Raw genomic sequence first — 18819 nt, 5'->3', positions numbered from 1 at the left:
TAAAATTTCTATTCATTATAAAAAAAGAGAATATTTAAAATATAATTTTTTAAATATTACGAAAACGAAAAGGTTAAGAAGAGAATAAAAGGGAAACACATAAATATTTGGAAACCTCGTGACGATCTACAATTCTGAGAACCAGGCATCGTTCTTCTCCTCTCATAAGAGTAGGCGCTTGCTTCAATCGCTGCAGGTCTGATTTTGAATCTGTTGATCTTCTGTTTTCAGTTTTTGAGAACAACCGCATTTCTTTTCCGGTGGATCAGTTGAAACTGATGTGAGAGAAGAGCAAGTGAATATCAATCCTTAATTCGATTTTTTTGCCGAATGCGTGTTTTCCACTTACTCCTGAACAGCTGAACTAGGTGTTGTCCGAATCTTCTTCTTAATCTTATTGCAGTTTCTGCAATTCAGTGTTGTGTATGAAACTTGAACAATTTGCTTATAAGGCTTAGCAGTAGTGGAGAAACAGGCATTCTGTTATCAGTAGTGTACTGATGGATATATAATGTTGTTTGTGAATGCTCATCTTAGTTTGAATTAGCTACTAAGATTTAGGGCAATTTTCGTTCAAAGTCCCAATGTGCTAAGCCAGTCCGACTCTATTTGCTACCTCTACATCAAGGATTCTGTTGTTTTGCTTGTCAAGCAGGGCCGATAAGCTAAGTGAGCGCTGAAGAATATGGATAAGTTACAAGTTCAAGGAGATGAGTCGGTTCTTTTACGCGTCACCCACTCCAACATCAAGAGTTTTGCTTCTGATGTTCGATTCTCTTTACAGGTATGCGAATCGTACCACCATTTTTTGTTTATATCTGGCTGATGTTTGATTTTTCATTTATTTATGTGGCAAACTTGTGATTTGCACTAATCAACAATACTTTGAATGAATTGTATTATTGATAAATGATAACCTTATGTACTGATAATGAGAGTTTGGAGGATAGTTCTCTGTATTTAGATATCCCGGAATATGTTCAAAACCTGACTGCTAGATACTCCATCCGTCCACCATTAGGAGTCCCATTTCTTTCTGGCGCTAGTTTTAAGAAATGTTAAGAAAAATGGGTGGAAGAAAGTTAGTGGAATAGGGTCCCACTTGTATATATTAGTCTAAAATGATATGTGAGTGGAATGAGTTAGTGGAATGTGGGGCTTCTTACCATTTATAGTTATAATGAACCGGGACTTTTATTCGCGGACGGACCAAAATGAAAAACGGGACTCCTATCCGCGGACGGGGGGACTACTAAATAATCAGTATTAGTATCTTCCCTGCTCTGCATATTGAGGGGGGTTTAGATATGGGAATGTCTGGAATTGGCACAAGGAAGTGATCCCTGATTGCTTAATCTATTTGATACTAGTGCTGGGACTTGAGATTTATTCTACATGCTGTAGAAGTTTTCATGGAAGCTATATTTACGAAATATTAAGTGAACTTTAATCAAAATCATGCCTGAAATTGTATGCATAATGCACCAGTGTCCTAATCAAGAAATCAAGAAACTTGATAACCAAATAGCTTATTCATAAGTGCTTGTTGCATAATTCTTTTCATCTTTTTTATCAGATGACTGTAGAAGCTGTAAAAGATAAACTATGGAAAAAGTGCGGCACTTCTGTTGAGTCAATGTGCCTCGAGCTTTATGATGATACAGGTGCTAAAGTTTCAGATCTAGCTGATAACACGAGACCCCTTGGTTTCTATTCTCCACAAGATGGGTAATTTAGATATTCTATTTAGTATTCTTCATTTGTTTAAGGTTTCTAGACAATTCTGGTGGTTGTTTTTACATTTTTAATCAATTTGTTTTTTTATTGTTGGAACTCTTAGTATTGGTATATTATTTGGAATATTTGCTTATATGTGTCGTTTTGATAGTTCACCGACCTATGGTCACTGTAAAGAAATAATGACATAAGGAAAACAAGATTAATAAGCTTTGAATTGTAGTTGTAAATAAGTTGATTAAATTGTTAACAGAATTTTGCACCAAATGAACCCCTATGTTTATCATACTTCGCAACCTACTCAAAATCTGCTGTATCTAAGGTTTTATAGCTTAAATTCCTTGTTCAGTATCCTTGTTGGCTTCGTTATTCTTTTCGTATTAATTTTCAATGACTGTAAACTTTATTTCCATTAGATATTTATTTTGGGTACCACACTCATTCTGATACTGGATTATTTGCTTTCTTAGTTTCCGGCTTCATGTCATTGATCTTGATCCTTCATCAGTTACGTCTGGTGGTTGGCTGGAAGATACTTCCCTTGTGGAGAAATACAAAATTTCTGATGAAGCATATAACAAACTTGATGGTATGCCATATGCCTTGTCATTGTTTCAATCTCTCCTCCATAATGTAATATTTTTAGCTCGGAGGTGACTTGTTTGTCTTCTCATGAATGTCCAAACTATTTTTGAAAATGACTTACTCCAATGGAGAAGACGTTAGTCATCAGGGCAACACGACAAGCTGTGAAATGGGTAAAATTTTGTTAGAGAAATGAAGCGAAGAAGGATCGTATGTATATGTCAGACACTTTTTTAAACGAAAATGGATATGTAGTTGGATAAATAAATGGTACGATGAAGGCCTGGGCCACTAGGCCAGAATGCACATGATTCAAAGCTCAATACTCTTCTCAACTGTCAAACCGCAAAGGACCATTATATGATAATTGATAGTATTGCATACAATCATAAAGGAAATCATAAAGGGAACTAAGGATGGATAGCATGCAGGATCCTCCACTTCGTGTAACAGTCTCATCCGCTCCACTCCAACATAACCGCACCCCCATCTTTATTATTCCTTGTTGCTGACATTGACACCCACTCAAATTGTGCAGCTTCTTCTCTAATCTTAATTTGTCAAATTTTATTTCACATTTTGTGCAATATAACAATTTTCTGCATTCAATTTTAAGTTCCATGTTATGGATATCACAGTTTTAATTAATACTATATCTTAATGTTGTGGGGTCAGAGAGAATTGAACTATTATTTATTTCAGGCACTTACAAAAAGTTCAAGGAAAGAATGGGAGTTCAACATTCAAATCTGGAGTCTAAAGTATGTTCTGTGTATTATTCTATCTACTTGCACTTTACGCTTACTTGTCGAGATTCTTTGCGCACGGTATTCCTCTAATTGGTTTAGGGTCATTTTCCTTCATGACAAATAAATTACTAGTATAATATTGCTCTTTAATGATCATGATTGAGTTGGCTTTATAGATTATTTTATGAATTTTGACCTTCATAAAAACTTATGAGACAGACTCTTCTGTATAAGACTACATAACTTTTATATTCACTATTACTACTTACAACACTTCTTATCTTGTAAAATATTATGGCTAAACAGTAGCTCTTATCTCTTTGCACTCTGTATTATTTTCTTGTTCTTAATTCTAGTTTCATTTATTGTTTACAGATTTCAGACAACTACATGGAGGACCTATGTGCAAACATAAAGGTTTGCTTTGCACCTTGACTCTTCATACCTTCTTTGTGTCACAATAGTTGTAATCTTGTAAAAACTTGCATATGGAATATCTAATTGCAAGTCACCTGTGGGCAGTTGTCATACTTTTCTTGTTAACATAAGCCTAATGTGGGCTATATCTGGACGAAACTTCTTCAAAGGCTGAACTGAACTTGGATCCAATTCTTTTTTAGTACTCCTTCCGTCCTAGCCTAAGCGAAGCGTTTCATTTTTGCACGTGTTTTGGAAAAATGATAGTAATAAATAGTTAAAGTGGAGAGAAAGTAAAGTAAGAAAGATACAATTATTCTCTTTCTTACTTTACTTTCTCTCCACTTTAACTATTTATCATTTTTCCAAAACACATGCATAAATGTCTTGCTTATGTTTGGTTCATGAGATTGAACATCACTACTTAATCCCATGTGGATAATCATATGATAATGAGTCATAGTGACCCCCTCCAACTAAAAAAATCTCAACTTAATCCTAGATTAATAATCATATGATTATGAGTCATAGCAACTGAACGACACCTAAGAGAATGATGTGTGGCATGCTTTCTTATGGTTTAATCCAAATTATGAATCCAATAGATCAACCTTCTATCTTATTTAATACACATAAACTTTTTCTTCTTCTCACTCTTCAGATAATTTTGACACTTCTATTATAAGTTATTATCCAAATTTTTTATTTTTAAATGTGCCCTTGTCAATTACACACAGCGTATTTTTCTGGATTCCGATGAGAATATTAGATGACCACAAGCTGCACGATGCTAACTCTTTTGGTCTATTCTTCCTTTTTTTTCCATCAAACAAAGTAGGTGGGAGATAGATGCCAAGTTGAAGTAGGGGAGAAACGAGGCATTGTCAAATTTGTGGGTCAGGCAGAAACACTTGCACCTGGTTTTTGGGTTGGGATCCAGTATGATGAACCTCTGGGGAAACACGATGGCATGTGCGTGATTCTCAACTTCGTGTGATTTTCTACAATAGCATCTATGATATTTTATTAATGAAGCAGTAAACACTTGATGGACTGAGATTTATAGTGGGTAAAATATATTTAGAAAGAAAAGCCTGTCACGGAATTAATCGTAGCTATGATTTTCACAACATCATTGTGCTTGTCTTGAAAGTAAGCTTTGGAATTTGAGTTGTTTATTATATTGTGCTTTGTTTCGGACGTTCTTCATATCCGGAGTTATATTTTATGTTTGAGTCGTTGACAAGATCCTATGGATTTAGATGAGGTTGATAATATCATAAAATACATAACATTCTGTTACAAGACTCTTGCAAATCAGAAGTTTATTTCATTCAGTGACCATGCATGTGATTGAGTTTTATTCATGGGTCAGGTTTTGGGTATGACATGGAAGTGGTGTTTTCTGACAATGAATAGGTGTAATTCTGGGTGTAGTGATTTCTTAATAAGTTTTGCCGATGTGTATTAGGTGGTTATTGGGAAGCTCTGGTATAGCTTGAGGATGTTTTGCACATTTAAACATGTCCATTTTTTTTGTTTGCAGGGTGAAAGGAAAGCGCTATTTTGAATGCCCTCCTCTTTGTGGGGGAATGGTCAGACCAGATAAAGTACAGGTTTGTTCTTAACTACTACTACTAAATTTGGTTTCCTTGCATTCTTATTACGGTAAATAACTGCTTCTTTGTAATTATAGCTCAAGGGGGTTGTGATTGTGTTAAATAAAATCATTTGAGTTGGGTATAATTTGTCATGGGTTATGTAGAGAGGTCTTGGAGACAATGTTGTCAAAGCAGAATGGCGGTCCATGGCGGTTCGCCCGAAAAATGCCACAGCGTATCGGTATGGCGGGATATGGCGGTCATTAATTAAATATATAAAATAATATTTATTTAGGGGCATGTTAGGGTGCCACCACCCCTTAAAATAACACCATACCACCATTCCTAGCCAATCATTTGTACACGTGGACGAATAATAAGCTGCCACGTGGTAAAAAAAAAAATCTGAAAAAGATGGCCAGCAATTTGTTGCTCTTTATACAACAAATTTTCTTGTCCAGCAATATCCGACACACTATACAACAATCTATAGATTGCCGTGTAGTGTTTGTAATATTGCTGTGTAGCGTTTATATATTGCTGTATAAGTGGTGTCACGGTGCCACTTTAAAAGGGTTGTCATTTTAACACAAACCTATTTATATATTCATATGTAATTCAAAAAATTAGAAAATAATAAAAATATAACATTAAAAACTCTAAAAATATGTAATAAAGCATAAAATAGAAAGCAATTATATAAAAGTCTAGTAATTAAAGTCTTTAGTTCAAGAGTTGGAGAAACTTAAAGTTTTGCAATGTTAGTCACCTGTGAGGTTGATTGTTTTCCTCTGCTGCATATTCTTATTCACCATCCTTGTTTTTTTTTTTTCATTTTGCGATGTTTAGGTTGGGGACTTCCCGGAACGAGATCCTTTCGAAGAAGATGAAATCTAAGTTGAGGAAAACTATAAAAAGGTATGCCAAAGTTTCTTGCGATGTTTGAATTCATATCCACCACTGTAGGAATATTTTGTTCGGTTTTGAATTCATATCCACCACTGCTGCATATTCTTATTCACCATCCTTGTTTTTTTTTTCATTTAGTAGCATTGAGTCAGCGCAGCTTTTGTTTTGTGGGGATAATGAGAGGGTTGTTGCTTGAAGACGATTTCAAATGTGTCATATCATATCAACTTTGTTTTCATATGATTAAGTAGTACTATAACTTAATTTTCTAAAGAGAGAAAATGATGCAGCTAGTTTTTCATGTTAATCTAAAGGTATGCCAGAGCTTTTGTTCGTGAGCTATGTTGGCGTCTAACACTGTTAAATGTTGCATGTTGTTTTGCCTATAAATATCGAAATGTGTAAAGATAAATGACAACATATCGTTGTTACATGTGATAAGAGTATTATTTACTTATAATAGATTAGTACTTCTATCTTATTTGGGTTCTAAATGTAAACCATTGATAATACAGGCGACTCGCAACAATCCTTTACTTATTAACACAAATGCACAACACCCAAATATAAACAAACGTGAAAAGATAAAGCTATGTTTTAATTGGTCTACAAGAAGGGGTCCTTAATTCTAAATTCAATATATGAGCCCAGCCCAACAATTGATAATCAGTTTGATTAATTAGATAAAATTATATTTTATAAATTAAATATGATTAAAATTTATGAATATTATTTTGATAAGTGTGTCTCAATACTTTATGTTAAGATAATGCTATAAGATTATTATCTTTACACATGGGCATTTGTCTTAGTCTTCTCAATATTATTCGCTCTATTATTTTACTTTTTTTTTACTTTAACTATTTCATAATTTTTTCAAAACGAGGGCAAAAAAGAAGTGACTCAGCTATGAGGGAACGAAGATAGTATTCCATAAATATTAACCTTCTTAATTGTCAGGAAAATCACACCAAGACACCAACTAAGTAAATATTCTATCAAGTCAAAGCGAGAGACTATTCTCAAATATCAATATACTAGTATATATATAAATTGTTTGCCAATTGCCACCTTCAACAATCTCACCAATTCTTATCTTAGACACAAAATATGAAACTGTAATAAATCCCAAATAGTATGACAGAAAACAACAACCTTATCAACAAATGAACTCAAAGCCATATATGTTTCACTGCTCAAGTGTGCTTCCTGCAACGTCAACTACAAATCTGTATCGAACATCCTTCTTTTCAAGCCTCTCAAAGGCAGTGTTGATGTAATCCATCTTCACCGTTTCAATTGTGGAAGAAAGTTTCTTATCCTTGCAGAACTCCAGCAATTCCTCCAGCTCCTTCATGCTACCAACGAAGCTTCCCACGATACTCTTCCTCCCTAAATTGAATCGAATCATATCATCAATGCATTACTTAAGACGTGTGTCATGTGAAAGTAGTAGCAGACTTATTTGAAAAATAATCTGAGATATAGATCAACTTTGTTTGATTATGACATTAGAGAAAGGTAGGTGATGGATGTTTATATGATAGCCAACTTCCTGGTCATGAAAGTTATTACTTAATCAACAACAACAAATCGACTCATTCGAGTAAATATTTCAAGATTCATATGGTTACTCCATGCATTATTTCCATTCGTAGATTAGTAAACCTTCATTGGATGGATGCACCATACATCCGGATGCACACAATCTTTCACCAACATTTTCTAGTATAAACTAAAAAGCATAAATAGACAAAGTGGGTTGATGAAACTCACCAAGCATGATCATTGGACTGACAAACTGTAAAGGGGTATTGATAACTCCCATCAAGATCAGCTTGCCGTCAATTTTCAGTAGAGAGAGGTAAGGCTCCAATGGGTGGCTCACAGGGATTGTGTCGATTATGTAGTCTAGTGAGTCAGCAGCTTCTTGCATCCGAGCAGCATCCGAGCTCACCAAGTAGTCGTCAGCACCTAGGTGATCCAACGCCTCTTCCCTCTTTCTTTCAGAAGAGCTGATAACCGTGACATGGTGGCCCATGGCCTTGGCAATAATAACTCCCATATGTCCGACCCCTCCAAGCCCCAAGATACCGCCTCTTAGGCCGCTCTGTTTTAGCCCAAAATGGTTGAGGGGACTGTACACAGTCACTCCTGCACATAGCAGTGGTGCAGCCTGCTCCGGTGCCATTCCATCAGGGATTTTCACCACAAACCTGTGAAACGAAGCAATCAGAGACAAACAAGATCATCCAATAAAACTAGTTGGAACCATGCTTACTTCTGATCAACAACCATAGCACTAGCAAAACCCCCTTGAGTTGGCTTGCCGTCGATGTAAACATCGTTGTAGGTCCAAATCCTCTTGTTGCAGTATTGCTCAATGTCTGCCTTGCATGGGCGACAGCTGCCACAACACCCGACGATGCAGCCAACTCCAACCACATCACCAGCCCTGAATTTGGTCACATTGGACCCTACCTCAACCACCTCACCAATCACTTCATGCCTATGAAGTAACAAAAGAGAAGTAGTCTTAAAGTTTGGAACAACAACAAACCATGATATGCTGACCAACATTTCTTGGACAAAATAAATTATACTCTTTGCCAACTCAATCTGGTCAGTATTCTATCAAACTATTAAGAGTCAGCCAGGTTTTAGATGTTCAATACACAATTAGCAACATCAAACATCAAATAACAGCAGAAGATACAAAAAGAAAAGAACATGATTTGACTCCACAAAATTTACCAAAATGAAAGAAGTTTAATCCTTTTAAGTGAATTAGACCCTTACACCTGTTCTAGCACATTTAGACAAGACCATAACTTCATAAGCAAACCAATGTGTGAATTTGTTAGTGAATGCTCATTCATCCAAAAAATGGAGAGAAGGTGATAGACAATGAAATGGAACTCAATTCTTTCTACCTGAATCCATCAATCTTCAATTCAAAATTAATTGCCCCTAAATCAAATGAATATTCTAAGGCAGCCTCTTCACACATACACATACGCACTCCATTAAAACACAGTAGAAAATCAGGAACTATAAGAAAACACACATCAGAACAGAACACCAAAGCTCAGCTTTAAAGAAAACGCAGTCACACACACACACACACACAGAAGAGAGAGAGAGAGAGGATATACCCAGGAACCATAGGGTAATTGGACATGCCGAGGTCATTCTTAGTCTGGTGAATATCAGTGTGGCAAATCCCACAGCACATTACCTTCAAATAAACATCTCCAGGCCCTGTATTTCTGCACATGCATCATTTTTTCCCCATCAAAAACCAATCTTTTCAAACAAAACAAACTAAAGTAAGTAACTAAGTAAGCATCGGAGAGAGAACATGCACTGATCATCAATAAAGCCCTATAAAAAGTAATTCTTGAAATACCTGAGAGTGTATGTATAGGGCGCGAGAACACCTGAAGGGTCTCTTGCAGCCCAGCCCACTGTCTTTCTTTCTACTTCCAAACTGCCCATGATTTTCTAACTATTAAACGATTAAAACTTCAAAATTTCAAGATTTTTCAAGAATGCTGTCAGCCTGTGAAAGTGGGAAATAGAGACGTATATATATAGTGACACGAGAATGGCTAAAATGGTAGAATTAGGACAGTATTAAAATAGTGTCATCAATAAGTGGGAATAGTGGGATTTGCTAAAATATTGACTTGAAATTTATAATTTATGATTATACCATTACTTTTAAAATCGTACTCCCTATATATTTAATCTTAAGATTATTTTGTATGGCAGGGTGGGTAAGAGTTACTCTCCGATGTTAATGAATGCGTTTCATTTTCTGCATTCATTTTGGTAAAATGATTATTAATCTATATTTTTTCTCTCTTCATTTATTTTTTCTCCATTTTAACCATTTATTACTTCAATTATTCTTTTTAAAAACGAGTGCAGAAGATGAAACATCTTTATTAACATGAAACGAAGGGAGTACTTCACTATAAAAATGTTGAATATAATACATATAGGAAATGATATGCTATACATGTTATACAAGAGCATCTCCACCGGTGGACGTCCCGGTCGGACGTCGCGGAAGTCCGACCGGACGTCCGCCATTGTGAAGGTTTAGGTCGGACACGGACGTCCCGTGAGGACGTCGGATATCCTCGCGACGTCCGACCAGACGTCCGCCATTGTGGCGTCAGTCGGACGTCCGAGTTAAAATTTAATTTAATTTTTTTTTATTAATTTTTTTAAAACTCTATAAATACGGTCGGACGAGGAGGAGTGAGAGCCGAGGGTTGTATTTCTCGACATTTTATGATTATGTAATTTTTAACTTAATTATGTTTTTTTTAAGTATTATGTAATTTTTTTTAATGAAGTATTCGAATTTTCCCGTATTCCGTGTCGATATTTTAATTCCGTAAATTTTAATTCCGTAAATTGAGTAATTGTGAATTTATTTTATTGCGGGAAGTCCTAGTGGAAGTCCTGCATTGTGCAGTGGGATGAGAAGTCCTAGTGACGTGGCAGGAGGTTTTTGTGGGAAGTCCTAGTGGAAGTTCTAGTGGGAAGTCCGCCACCGGAGATGCTCTAAGCTCCTTATGTGAGCACCTCTCATTTCACGCACGTTTCGATTTATATACTCCCTCCGTCCACGAAAAATAGGACACATTGTGAATGGCATAGATTTTAATGTGGAATTAGTAAAGTAAGAGGGAAGTAGTGTTAGTGAAATGTGAGGTCCATATTATTAGTAAGAGAGAAGGGAAAAAATACTAAGAGAGAAGTAGTATCAGTGGAATGTGGGGTCCATATTATTAGTAAGAGAAAAGAGAAAAAGTAAGAGAGTAGGGGTGAGAAAATAAACCGAAAAGCGAATATCCAAACCGATCCAAACCGAAATTTTGAAATTCGGTTCGATTTTTTCAATTTTCGGTTCGGTTCGGTTTTAAAAATTCTAAAATTTCGATTTTTCGGTACGGTTTGGTTGGGGCGGAAAAAAATACCAAAAAACTGAAAAACCGAATTATATTTTAAATATAATATTATACTATATATTTATTCTATTAATTTAATGATTATATCATGTATCTAATATATATTCTTTTAATATATTTTATATAATATGCATTATATATATTTTATTAATTTCATATAATATATAGTATTATATTCTATTAGTATATATAAAATAAAATATTATATTACTCCATTTTTTTTTTCTTCTGTTTTTCGGTTTTTTTGAAAATTTCGGTTTTTTCAATTTTGTTCGGTTTTTGATGTTTGATTTTCGGTTTTTCGGTTCGATTTGGATTTTGAACTAAATTCGGTTTTTCGATTTTGGTTCGGTCTGGGCAAAAAACCGAACCGAAACCCGAATGCTCACCCCTATGTGAGAGAAGTTGTTCAAAACTTTCATTTTTTAAAAATGCTCTATTTTTCGTGGACAACTAAAAATGGCAAATTTGCTCATTTTTCGTGGACGGAGGGAGTATTTAATTTGATACAACTATAATAAAAAATGTTATTGAAGCTCTGTCCACGAAATAATGTTCACATTTGCTATTTTGGTCCGTCTACAAAATAACGTCCACATTTGACTTTTTCCATTTTCAGTAAGTGGACCTCATTTCCACTAACTCATTACATATTTATAAAACTAATATATAAAATGAGACCCGTGTTCTATGAACTATTTTCAACTCACTTTCTTTCACGTTTTTTAAAACTCGTGCAAAGTCAAAATTGGACTTTAATTTATTGACAAAGGAAGTAGAGTATAAAATTTAAGTTTAGGGTATTTTTTGAGATTTTTAAGATTTGTCATAGATTCCTTAATTGCCATTACTGCACACATTAATCATATAAATCTGATTCATTGCGCAATCTAAGCGGTTGATCATCCAAATCAAATAACTCTAGTTTGGTCTTAGTTTAAAAAAATGAGCTTTGATATGCTCCATTCCCTAATAGTAGTGTAAAAAAATAACCAAATCTTAACCAAATAACCAAACACTGTTATTTTTACATTGATTTAGTTATAAAACATAGGTCATTTTTAACTAGTTTTAGTTGATACGAGTTCATACCCCTCGTATGAACTAAATCGGTTTTAAAATAACCTAATAGGTATAAGAAAATGACTTTTGTGTTTTAAACTCGTCCTTCCATTTTTTATCTAATGGTTGACGTATGGTCTTTAGTTGTGAATTAAAACTTAGTTAAGTTTTGATCAATACCTTGAGTTATAATTAAATTATAACTAAGCCTTATTTGATAACTACACCATTAGAGATCATTGGATTTAAAGATATAACGGTCCCAAATAGTGTCATGTATTAATATGAAAATATTATTTTAATATACTAGGGTATCAATTTCTTTATTATGCATGGTATTTTTCGTCATTCTCGTGTTGTCAACATATTATACTAAATATATCAACTCAATGACATAAATATGAAAATAATTAAATTAACATTTCACATATATTATATTGAGACGATATATATATATCATGTTGGCATTGAATTGATTATAGAAATATATGAAAATTCAAATTTAAACTTTATCATTTTAACATAAGCAATTAGATATAATTATAATCCTTACCAAATTACCTTTTGTACTCACCACCATCCAAGCTAAGATGACATATTTCTTGTTCGGCACGAGATTTTATGAGTTTTTGGTTAATGTGTTTAATTTTAGATGAAAATATGAGTGTAAGTATTAAATCGAATGAGAAAGACAAATGAATATTTTAATTAGAGAAAGAAAAAATTGTTGGATATATTAGTTGTTTAGAGAAATTTTCTTTATTATTTTAAAAAATAGAAAAATATCATCTTATTTGAGACAAACTAAAAAGGAAAACATTTAATCTTAGGTGACATTATTATTTTCAAAAAAGAAAATTGCTTATTACCGATATCAACACAAATGCATTTATATGAGTTGATATACGTAAGTCTTCTATTAACATTTATAACATGGTAAACAGAAGACATACGTATGTCACGTTTCGACATCGGTAACGTAGGTTATTGACATAGTTGTCAGTTATGATAGTTGTCCACCTAAGAGGACCCCTATGGGACAATTATTTTCCTAGTAGAATCCTAAATATATATAGAGTATATATTACACTTTGAAAATTATAATAACATACTTACATTGAAATTTTAAAATAGTGATTTAATGTGTTTAACTTAAGAATCCTGAATATATATAGATTATATATTACACTTTGAAAATTATAATAACATACTTACATTGAAATTTGAAAATAGTGATTTAATGTGCTTAACTTTTACCTATGTATTTAGCCCTACAACATTCAGTTCAATGTAAAATTAATGAGTTGGTTTACCGTTTATAGAATGATAGCCAAAAATCTTTAAATATGAATGATAACCAACTAATAGAATAGCCTAATTGGTATGAAAATATCATGATAGCCTTAAAATCTGGTGGATTAAATTTTCGGCCGGAGCTGTCTAACCCAATTTTCTATGGATCTGCAAAGAGATTATTCTACAAAATAAATAAAATCTCATTGAACAAGCATGTAATGTGTCACTATTAATTTTAAGTCAATTAAATATATTCAAGGTTTGATTCCGTTTTGTAGATATTTTTGTGCTGAACAATTAAATTTAAATGAATTTATTATGACAATCATCGAGCCTTTGAACGTTTAATTGATAAGACAGTTAGCAAATGTTTGTCGATAACATATCAGTTGAGTGACGTTTTTAATTTGCATTATATCCATGTAAGAAAAGACACTTGTTGCTTTTGTAAACACACACTCTCTCGCTTAAAGTATCCACATTTTTTTTTTACAGAAAATGAGCTTAAAAGAGATCGATTTGGTATTAAGCTTAGACAAATGAGTATTCTACCACTTGGCTTTTCATAATTTTGAGGGAACACCGTGTTTAATTTGATCTGCCAATACGAGTGGCATATGATTTCAGAAGAAGTTAGACGTAGTGAAGTAAGTATTTAGAAAAATATAGTTGAATACTTTTAATAAAGAAAGAGGGATGAAATATTTACTTTTAAGTATAGAAAGTAGACATCTTAGTGAGATAAACTAAAATGGAAAAATGAATATCTTGAAAATGGATCAAAGGGAATAACTAATTACTGTTACAAGTATTTAGGGTTTTCTTGTAATGAATTATTAGAGTATCTACAATACTGGAACAGTCACGCGATTCAACCACAAAAAATACTTGTCCGCCTAGTCATCACAGCCATGTCCCAGCCACATAAAACTTGTCCAATCACGTCACGGCCACGCCTCACATTTTTTTAATCGTTGGTATATTTTAATTGGACTAGAACAAAATTAAATTGGACAAAAATAAATAGAACGGAATGGAATGAAAAAACATATTGGGAATAGATATTTTATAGATAAAAATAAAAAAATAAAAAAATTAAAGAAAGTATCGCGACAGCGGATGCGTGGCTCACAATAGACCGCCGCGACACCACCGTCTCGCTGCCGCCCGCCACCAGGCTTCGTCGGGTACTCGGCTGTCCTCCATGTGCCGCGGGTCTCCTCCGGCTTGCAATAGACCGCCGCGGCTGCGCTGCACAACAGGGCGGCCGTCGTAGTTGGTCTATTGTGAACACTCTTACTAGTACAAGCAATTGGTAAGACAATCCACGATAAGGCCGCAAATTATGCTGCCATAACTTTATTGCAGCTTGTAAAATAATCCAACCGCCGCAAATATTCTTACTATTTTCAAACATAAAATTTTAACAATTTAAATATATGTATATATGCGTATGCATACAATATTTTAATATTACATGATTTACAAAAATCTATATTTAATTTTATAATATTAAGTTGAATATTATATTGTTGTAATATCTTGAATTTTTACTTATTTTTCACGAGAATTTGATTTAATTAACAGTAAATAGTTTAATAATAATATTTTTATTTGTCATAGATCAGTAAATAATTAAATTGTTAAAAATTTGAACAGATTTATATAAACAGCTATATAGGAGTAGTATCCTAAAAGAATAGAAGTTTTAATATCTATTTTGATACAAAATTTTGTTTAGCAAGTAGTACTCATTTTGATACAAATATAATACTACTCCCCAAATAGTAGTTTGGTATTCTTTCATGATATTATCCCCAAATAGAGATGTCAACTGGGCCGTGCCAGCCCGGCCCAGGCCTGGTATGGGCCGGCACAGGCCCGACCCACCAGTGAAATGAAGCGGGTCTGGGCTGGGCTCGCCAGTTGAGATGGGCTCCAATTGGGCCATTTTATAAACCCAGGCCCGGTCTAGGCCCAAGACCATCCGAAGCCCAACCCAGACCTAGGATCACCCCGGGCCCGGGCCCATCAGAGGCTCACCTTCTATAATTAGTTTTTTTAAATGTAATTAGGTGATTAATAACTAATAATAGTATATTTTTCTATTTATGCATATTATCTTGTGCACGAGACATGTTAATTTTTTCTATATCATTCCAATATTTTGGATGTCTCCGAATTAACTCAAACAGTAATAGTTTAATATTAACATAAGTTTCCAACTAAATTATGAATGAAACATTCAATCTTGATTACATCTAATTTTTTTTATAGTTTTTTTTATCCAAGACGTAAAAAAGATGATTCTGAAGTTTAACATTAAGAATATTACGTATTCAAACCTTAATATATGATGATAATTATAGAATTCTTTAAATTTGTTAGTTAGTTCATATACTTGTAGCTTTAAAAATACAACGTGAACCTATATGTCATCATCTAGTAACAAAATTAACAATATTGGTTATTTCTTTAGTTATACACTTATATTTAAATAGAATAATGAACATTAAAAATATTGTTGATACAAAGTCAATAAATGAACTTAAACACATTATTAAATTTAGATTTAGTTATTGAGATATAAAAATACAAGTTATATGTTTTATTTTTGCATATAATACATTTAAGATATCTTTAAAATACTTAAACAAAAAATTCAAACAGAGTCCAGCCCAGCCTGGGCCGGGCTTAGCAAAATTAGAAAAAGCCCGGCCCAGCCCGCCTCAGACATGGGCCTGAGCCGAGCTACGCCGGCCCGACCCACTTAACATCTCTACGACCCCAAATAATTTATAAGTAAATGTAAATGTATCTATTTTGCAATATAAGATCTCAAACATATTATTTAATCAAACACTAATGGTATGAATATCTTTACACACCAGACAATTGGATGGAAATAATTCACCAATTGATCTATCTATTTTTCAACATTGATTTTAAAGTATATTAATAAATTATTAAAATAAAATATTAATGTCATTAGGACTTCTTTTACAAACCAAATAATTGGATGAGGACAATTCACTACTTCAGTATTTTTGTGATATTAGATCTCAAAAGAAGTATATTATAAAAATTTCTTTATTAAAGAGCTAATGTTATTAGGATTTTTTACAAACCAAATAGTTGGATAAGAATATTTTACAGCGTAATATATCTATTGTTGTGATAAATAAGGCAATTGTGAATCGAGAAACAAAAGAACGTAAATAGACACAAAATTTACGTGGTTCATCAACGTTGTGTTGGCTACGTCCACGGGCAAGAACGGAGAACAAATTGTATTATGACTGCGGTTTTCAGATACAGATTGGATCTGATTGGATTTCAGATCACAGAATTATGTGCTCTACTCCCATATATATAGGTACATATGAGACGGACTGGGCCCAGGAAACATAATCCTATCCCAAATACGAAACCTAATCCTATACAAATTCAAGGCATACTAACAAATCTCCACCTTGAATTGAATTCTCCCTTCTTCCAAATTCATCATCATAATACCAGACGAATAAACTTCTCCATTCTTGCCTCAGATTTTCCCTCCACGGGCAACTAACAGCTCATGACATTAAGCAAGTCCAAACAATGTTGGAACTTGCTCTGTGGGACTGACTTGGTGAACATATCAGCAGGATTATCAGCAGTACCTATTTTTTTCACCTCAATTCTCTTCTCATCTCTTAGAAAATGATACCTGAAGAGCCCTATGATGGTGTGTCTAGAAGCTAATGATGGTTAGTGAAGCGTGTTCTTAAAAAATACTGAAGAAAACCCTCGGTCCAAGAAATCCGCTAGACACTGGGTCTAGGAACTCAGAGAACCTTGAGCTACCTGTCGTCGGGCACACAATCACTTACTTAACTCCCTCTTCAAAAACCCTCAACCCGTTTAGCTAAAAGAAACTAGTACGTGGAAGTAGGGATCGATTCCACAGAGATGAATGCGCAAGTAAACATGTTCAAAGACTTGGGGACTATTTTTGTGTTCGCTGCTGCCACGCAATTTTAGGGTTGAGTTTTTTTTTTTATCCTAGACTTGGTAATTGAAATATGCTACTCTAACAACTAGATCTAGGCAGAAACTTAAAAACATGCATATAAACCGGAACAAGCGAGACAATTACTAGATCGTAAGAACTATTTCCTAAATTAACCTAGGCCAGGAAAAACAACTGAAGGTGGGGACCATTTTCTGAAAAGGTAGAGTACGGTTGAAAAGCTGCAAAATAACTAACTAAAGGACTAACTAACAACGACATCATCTTCTCCAACATTTGGCATGAAACAACCAGTAAAAACAGAGCGAAAACGTAAATCGAAACGAAGCAGATAGAATTAAAAGCAACAAAACCGAAGAACAGTTAAAACTAAGGCAGATCTACGGCTACTAGACGAAGCAATGTAAAAACGAAAGAAGAAAATCAAAGATCCATGCACAACTCAGTTCCCCTGTTCAGATCTACACTTCGGATGCTAAATCCACTCCGGATCCAAGCATCCGAGACAAACACCGATCAAAATCATCTCCATAACTGCAGATTCGCCGATTCACCATAGATTAACAACAACAACCACAGATCAACTCATATTTCCCAGATCAAGTACACAAAACATCCAAAGCAGAGAATAACAATCAACCTCCGAAACAAAAGCTCAAAACATAGAATCAACGTAAATCAACACAAAATCAACACCATCGTGACGTAAAATAAAATTCATAGATAAACGATAAGTAGCAAATGAGCAATCGACTTCGAAAACGGTGAAGTTCGACGGAAATCAAAACGCAAAAGCTGAAAAGTAAACAATTTTATCTTCGCCCTCCTTGAGGACGGTGTTGCAACATAATTTCCCGAAGATGAACCTCTAAACTACCCCAGAATCCCCATTTTTCCCAAGTGTGTGAGTGTGTGTGTGAGCTGAGAGCTAAATCATGTATATCTTGTGTGTTGTATGCTCCTCTTTATATAGGCGTGGGAGTGGGTCCAGCAGGGGCTCTTTTGTGTGAATAGCCTTCTTTGCCCTCAGCTTTGGACTCCCTTCGTCTAGCCATTTTCTTCCTTGATTCTGCTCACTTTTCGTCTCCTTCCTTCGCTGGTCCACTGCCTTCCGTTCTTCTGGACTAGCGAATTCCTTCACACACCTGGCTTAAAAATTGTGTTAGACCCAGTAATTGGTGATTTTTGATCACATAACCGATGCATGAAATTAGCCTTATCAAACTGCTCATACTTAAACCATACTTGTCCTCAAGTATAAAGACAAGAAAAAGAAATAAGGCGAATTTCAACGCATGGTTATCCCCTGATCGACTTTCTAGGCAACCGTCCCCACAAGATTAAGGTCAATCCAACAGGCTGCACTTCTCCAAATTGGCCCCTTCCCTACTTCTACCTAATCAATCTGTCAGTTCGTCAAGATAGCCTTTTACCTCCTCAATTGTTGGATTCACTCGATCACTCAT

General features: G+C 34.4%; 2 protein-coding genes across 6 annotated transcripts; one reads left to right on the top strand and one right to left on the bottom strand.

Moving 5' to 3' along the window:
* Nucleotides 1–64: 64 nt before the first annotated feature.
* LOC125195873 (tubulin-folding cofactor B) lies at nt 65–6431 on the top strand. 5 transcript variants are annotated; one of them, XM_048094141.1, is made up of 11 exons: nt 65–196; nt 656–784; nt 1577–1728; nt 2208–2326; nt 3025–3083; nt 3447–3488; nt 4327–4460; nt 5035–5104; nt 5254–5330; nt 5939–6007; nt 6140–6431. In XM_048094141.1, the coding sequence occupies exons 2-11, from the start codon at nt 686–688 to the stop codon at nt 6192–6194; spliced, it is 876 nt and encodes a 291-aa protein (XP_047950098.1). In that variant the 5' UTR covers nt 65–196; nt 656–685; the 3' UTR covers nt 6195–6431. The 5 variants fall into 5 exon arrangements, with proteins under 5 accessions (XP_047950098.1, XP_047950096.1, XP_047950100.1 ...); XM_048094139.1 differs by having other exon boundaries at nt 66–196; nt 6137–6431; XM_048094140.1 differs by lacking the exon at nt 65–196 and adding an exon at nt 255–368 and having other exon boundaries at nt 6137–6431.
* Nucleotides 6432–7015: 584 nt separating this feature from the next.
* Nucleotides 7016–9587, bottom strand: LOC125193221 (cinnamyl alcohol dehydrogenase 1-like). Its single transcript, XM_048090983.1, has 5 exons — nt 9408–9587; nt 9154–9267; nt 8280–8507; nt 7775–8214; nt 7016–7390 (listed from the first exon to the last, which is right to left on the bottom strand). Exons 1-5 carry the CDS (start codon nt 9494–9496, stop codon nt 7188–7190), a joined length of 1074 nt encoding a protein of 357 aa, XP_047946940.1. The 5' UTR covers nt 9497–9587; the 3' UTR covers nt 7016–7187.
* Between the last annotated feature and the right edge of the window lie 9232 nt (nt 9588–18819).

Source organism: Salvia hispanica, chromosome 6 (genome assembly GCF_023119035.1).
Source record: "Salvia hispanica cultivar TCC Black 2014 chromosome 6, UniMelb_Shisp_WGS_1.0, whole genome shotgun sequence".
NCBI classification, from domain to species: domain Eukaryota; kingdom Viridiplantae; phylum Streptophyta; class Magnoliopsida; order Lamiales; family Lamiaceae; genus Salvia; species Salvia hispanica.
The sequence above is the reverse complement of the archived record's forward strand: the minus strand, read 5'-3'. Positions and strand labels throughout refer to the sequence as shown.

Excerpts from the sequence above, each read along its gene's own strand:
- LOC125195873 (XM_048094139.1), top strand. The coding sequence starts at position 686 with ATGGATAAGTTACAAGTTCAAGGAGATGAGTCGGTTCTTTTACGCGTC. Across the intron at positions 1,729-2,207 it reads TTCTATTCTCCACAAGATGG|TTTCCGGCTTCATGTCATTG; the intron begins GTAATTTAGATA and ends TTGCTTTCTTAG. Across the intron at positions 4,461-5,034 it reads CTGGGGAAACACGATGGCAT|GGTGAAAGGAAAGCGCTATT; the intron begins GTGCGTGATTCT and ends TTTTGTTTGCAG.
- LOC125193221 (XM_048090983.1), bottom strand. The coding sequence starts at position 9,496 with ATGGGCAGTTTGGAAGTAGAAAGAAAGACAGTGGGCTGGGCTGCAAGA. Across the intron at positions 9,268-9,407 it reads CCCTATACATACACTCTCAG|AAATACAGGGCCTGGAGATG; the intron begins GTATTTCAAGAA and ends ATGCATGTGCAG. Across the intron at positions 8,508-9,153 it reads AATTACCCTATGGTTCCTGG|GCATGAAGTGATTGGTGAGG; the intron begins GTATATCCTCTC and ends GTTACTTCATAG.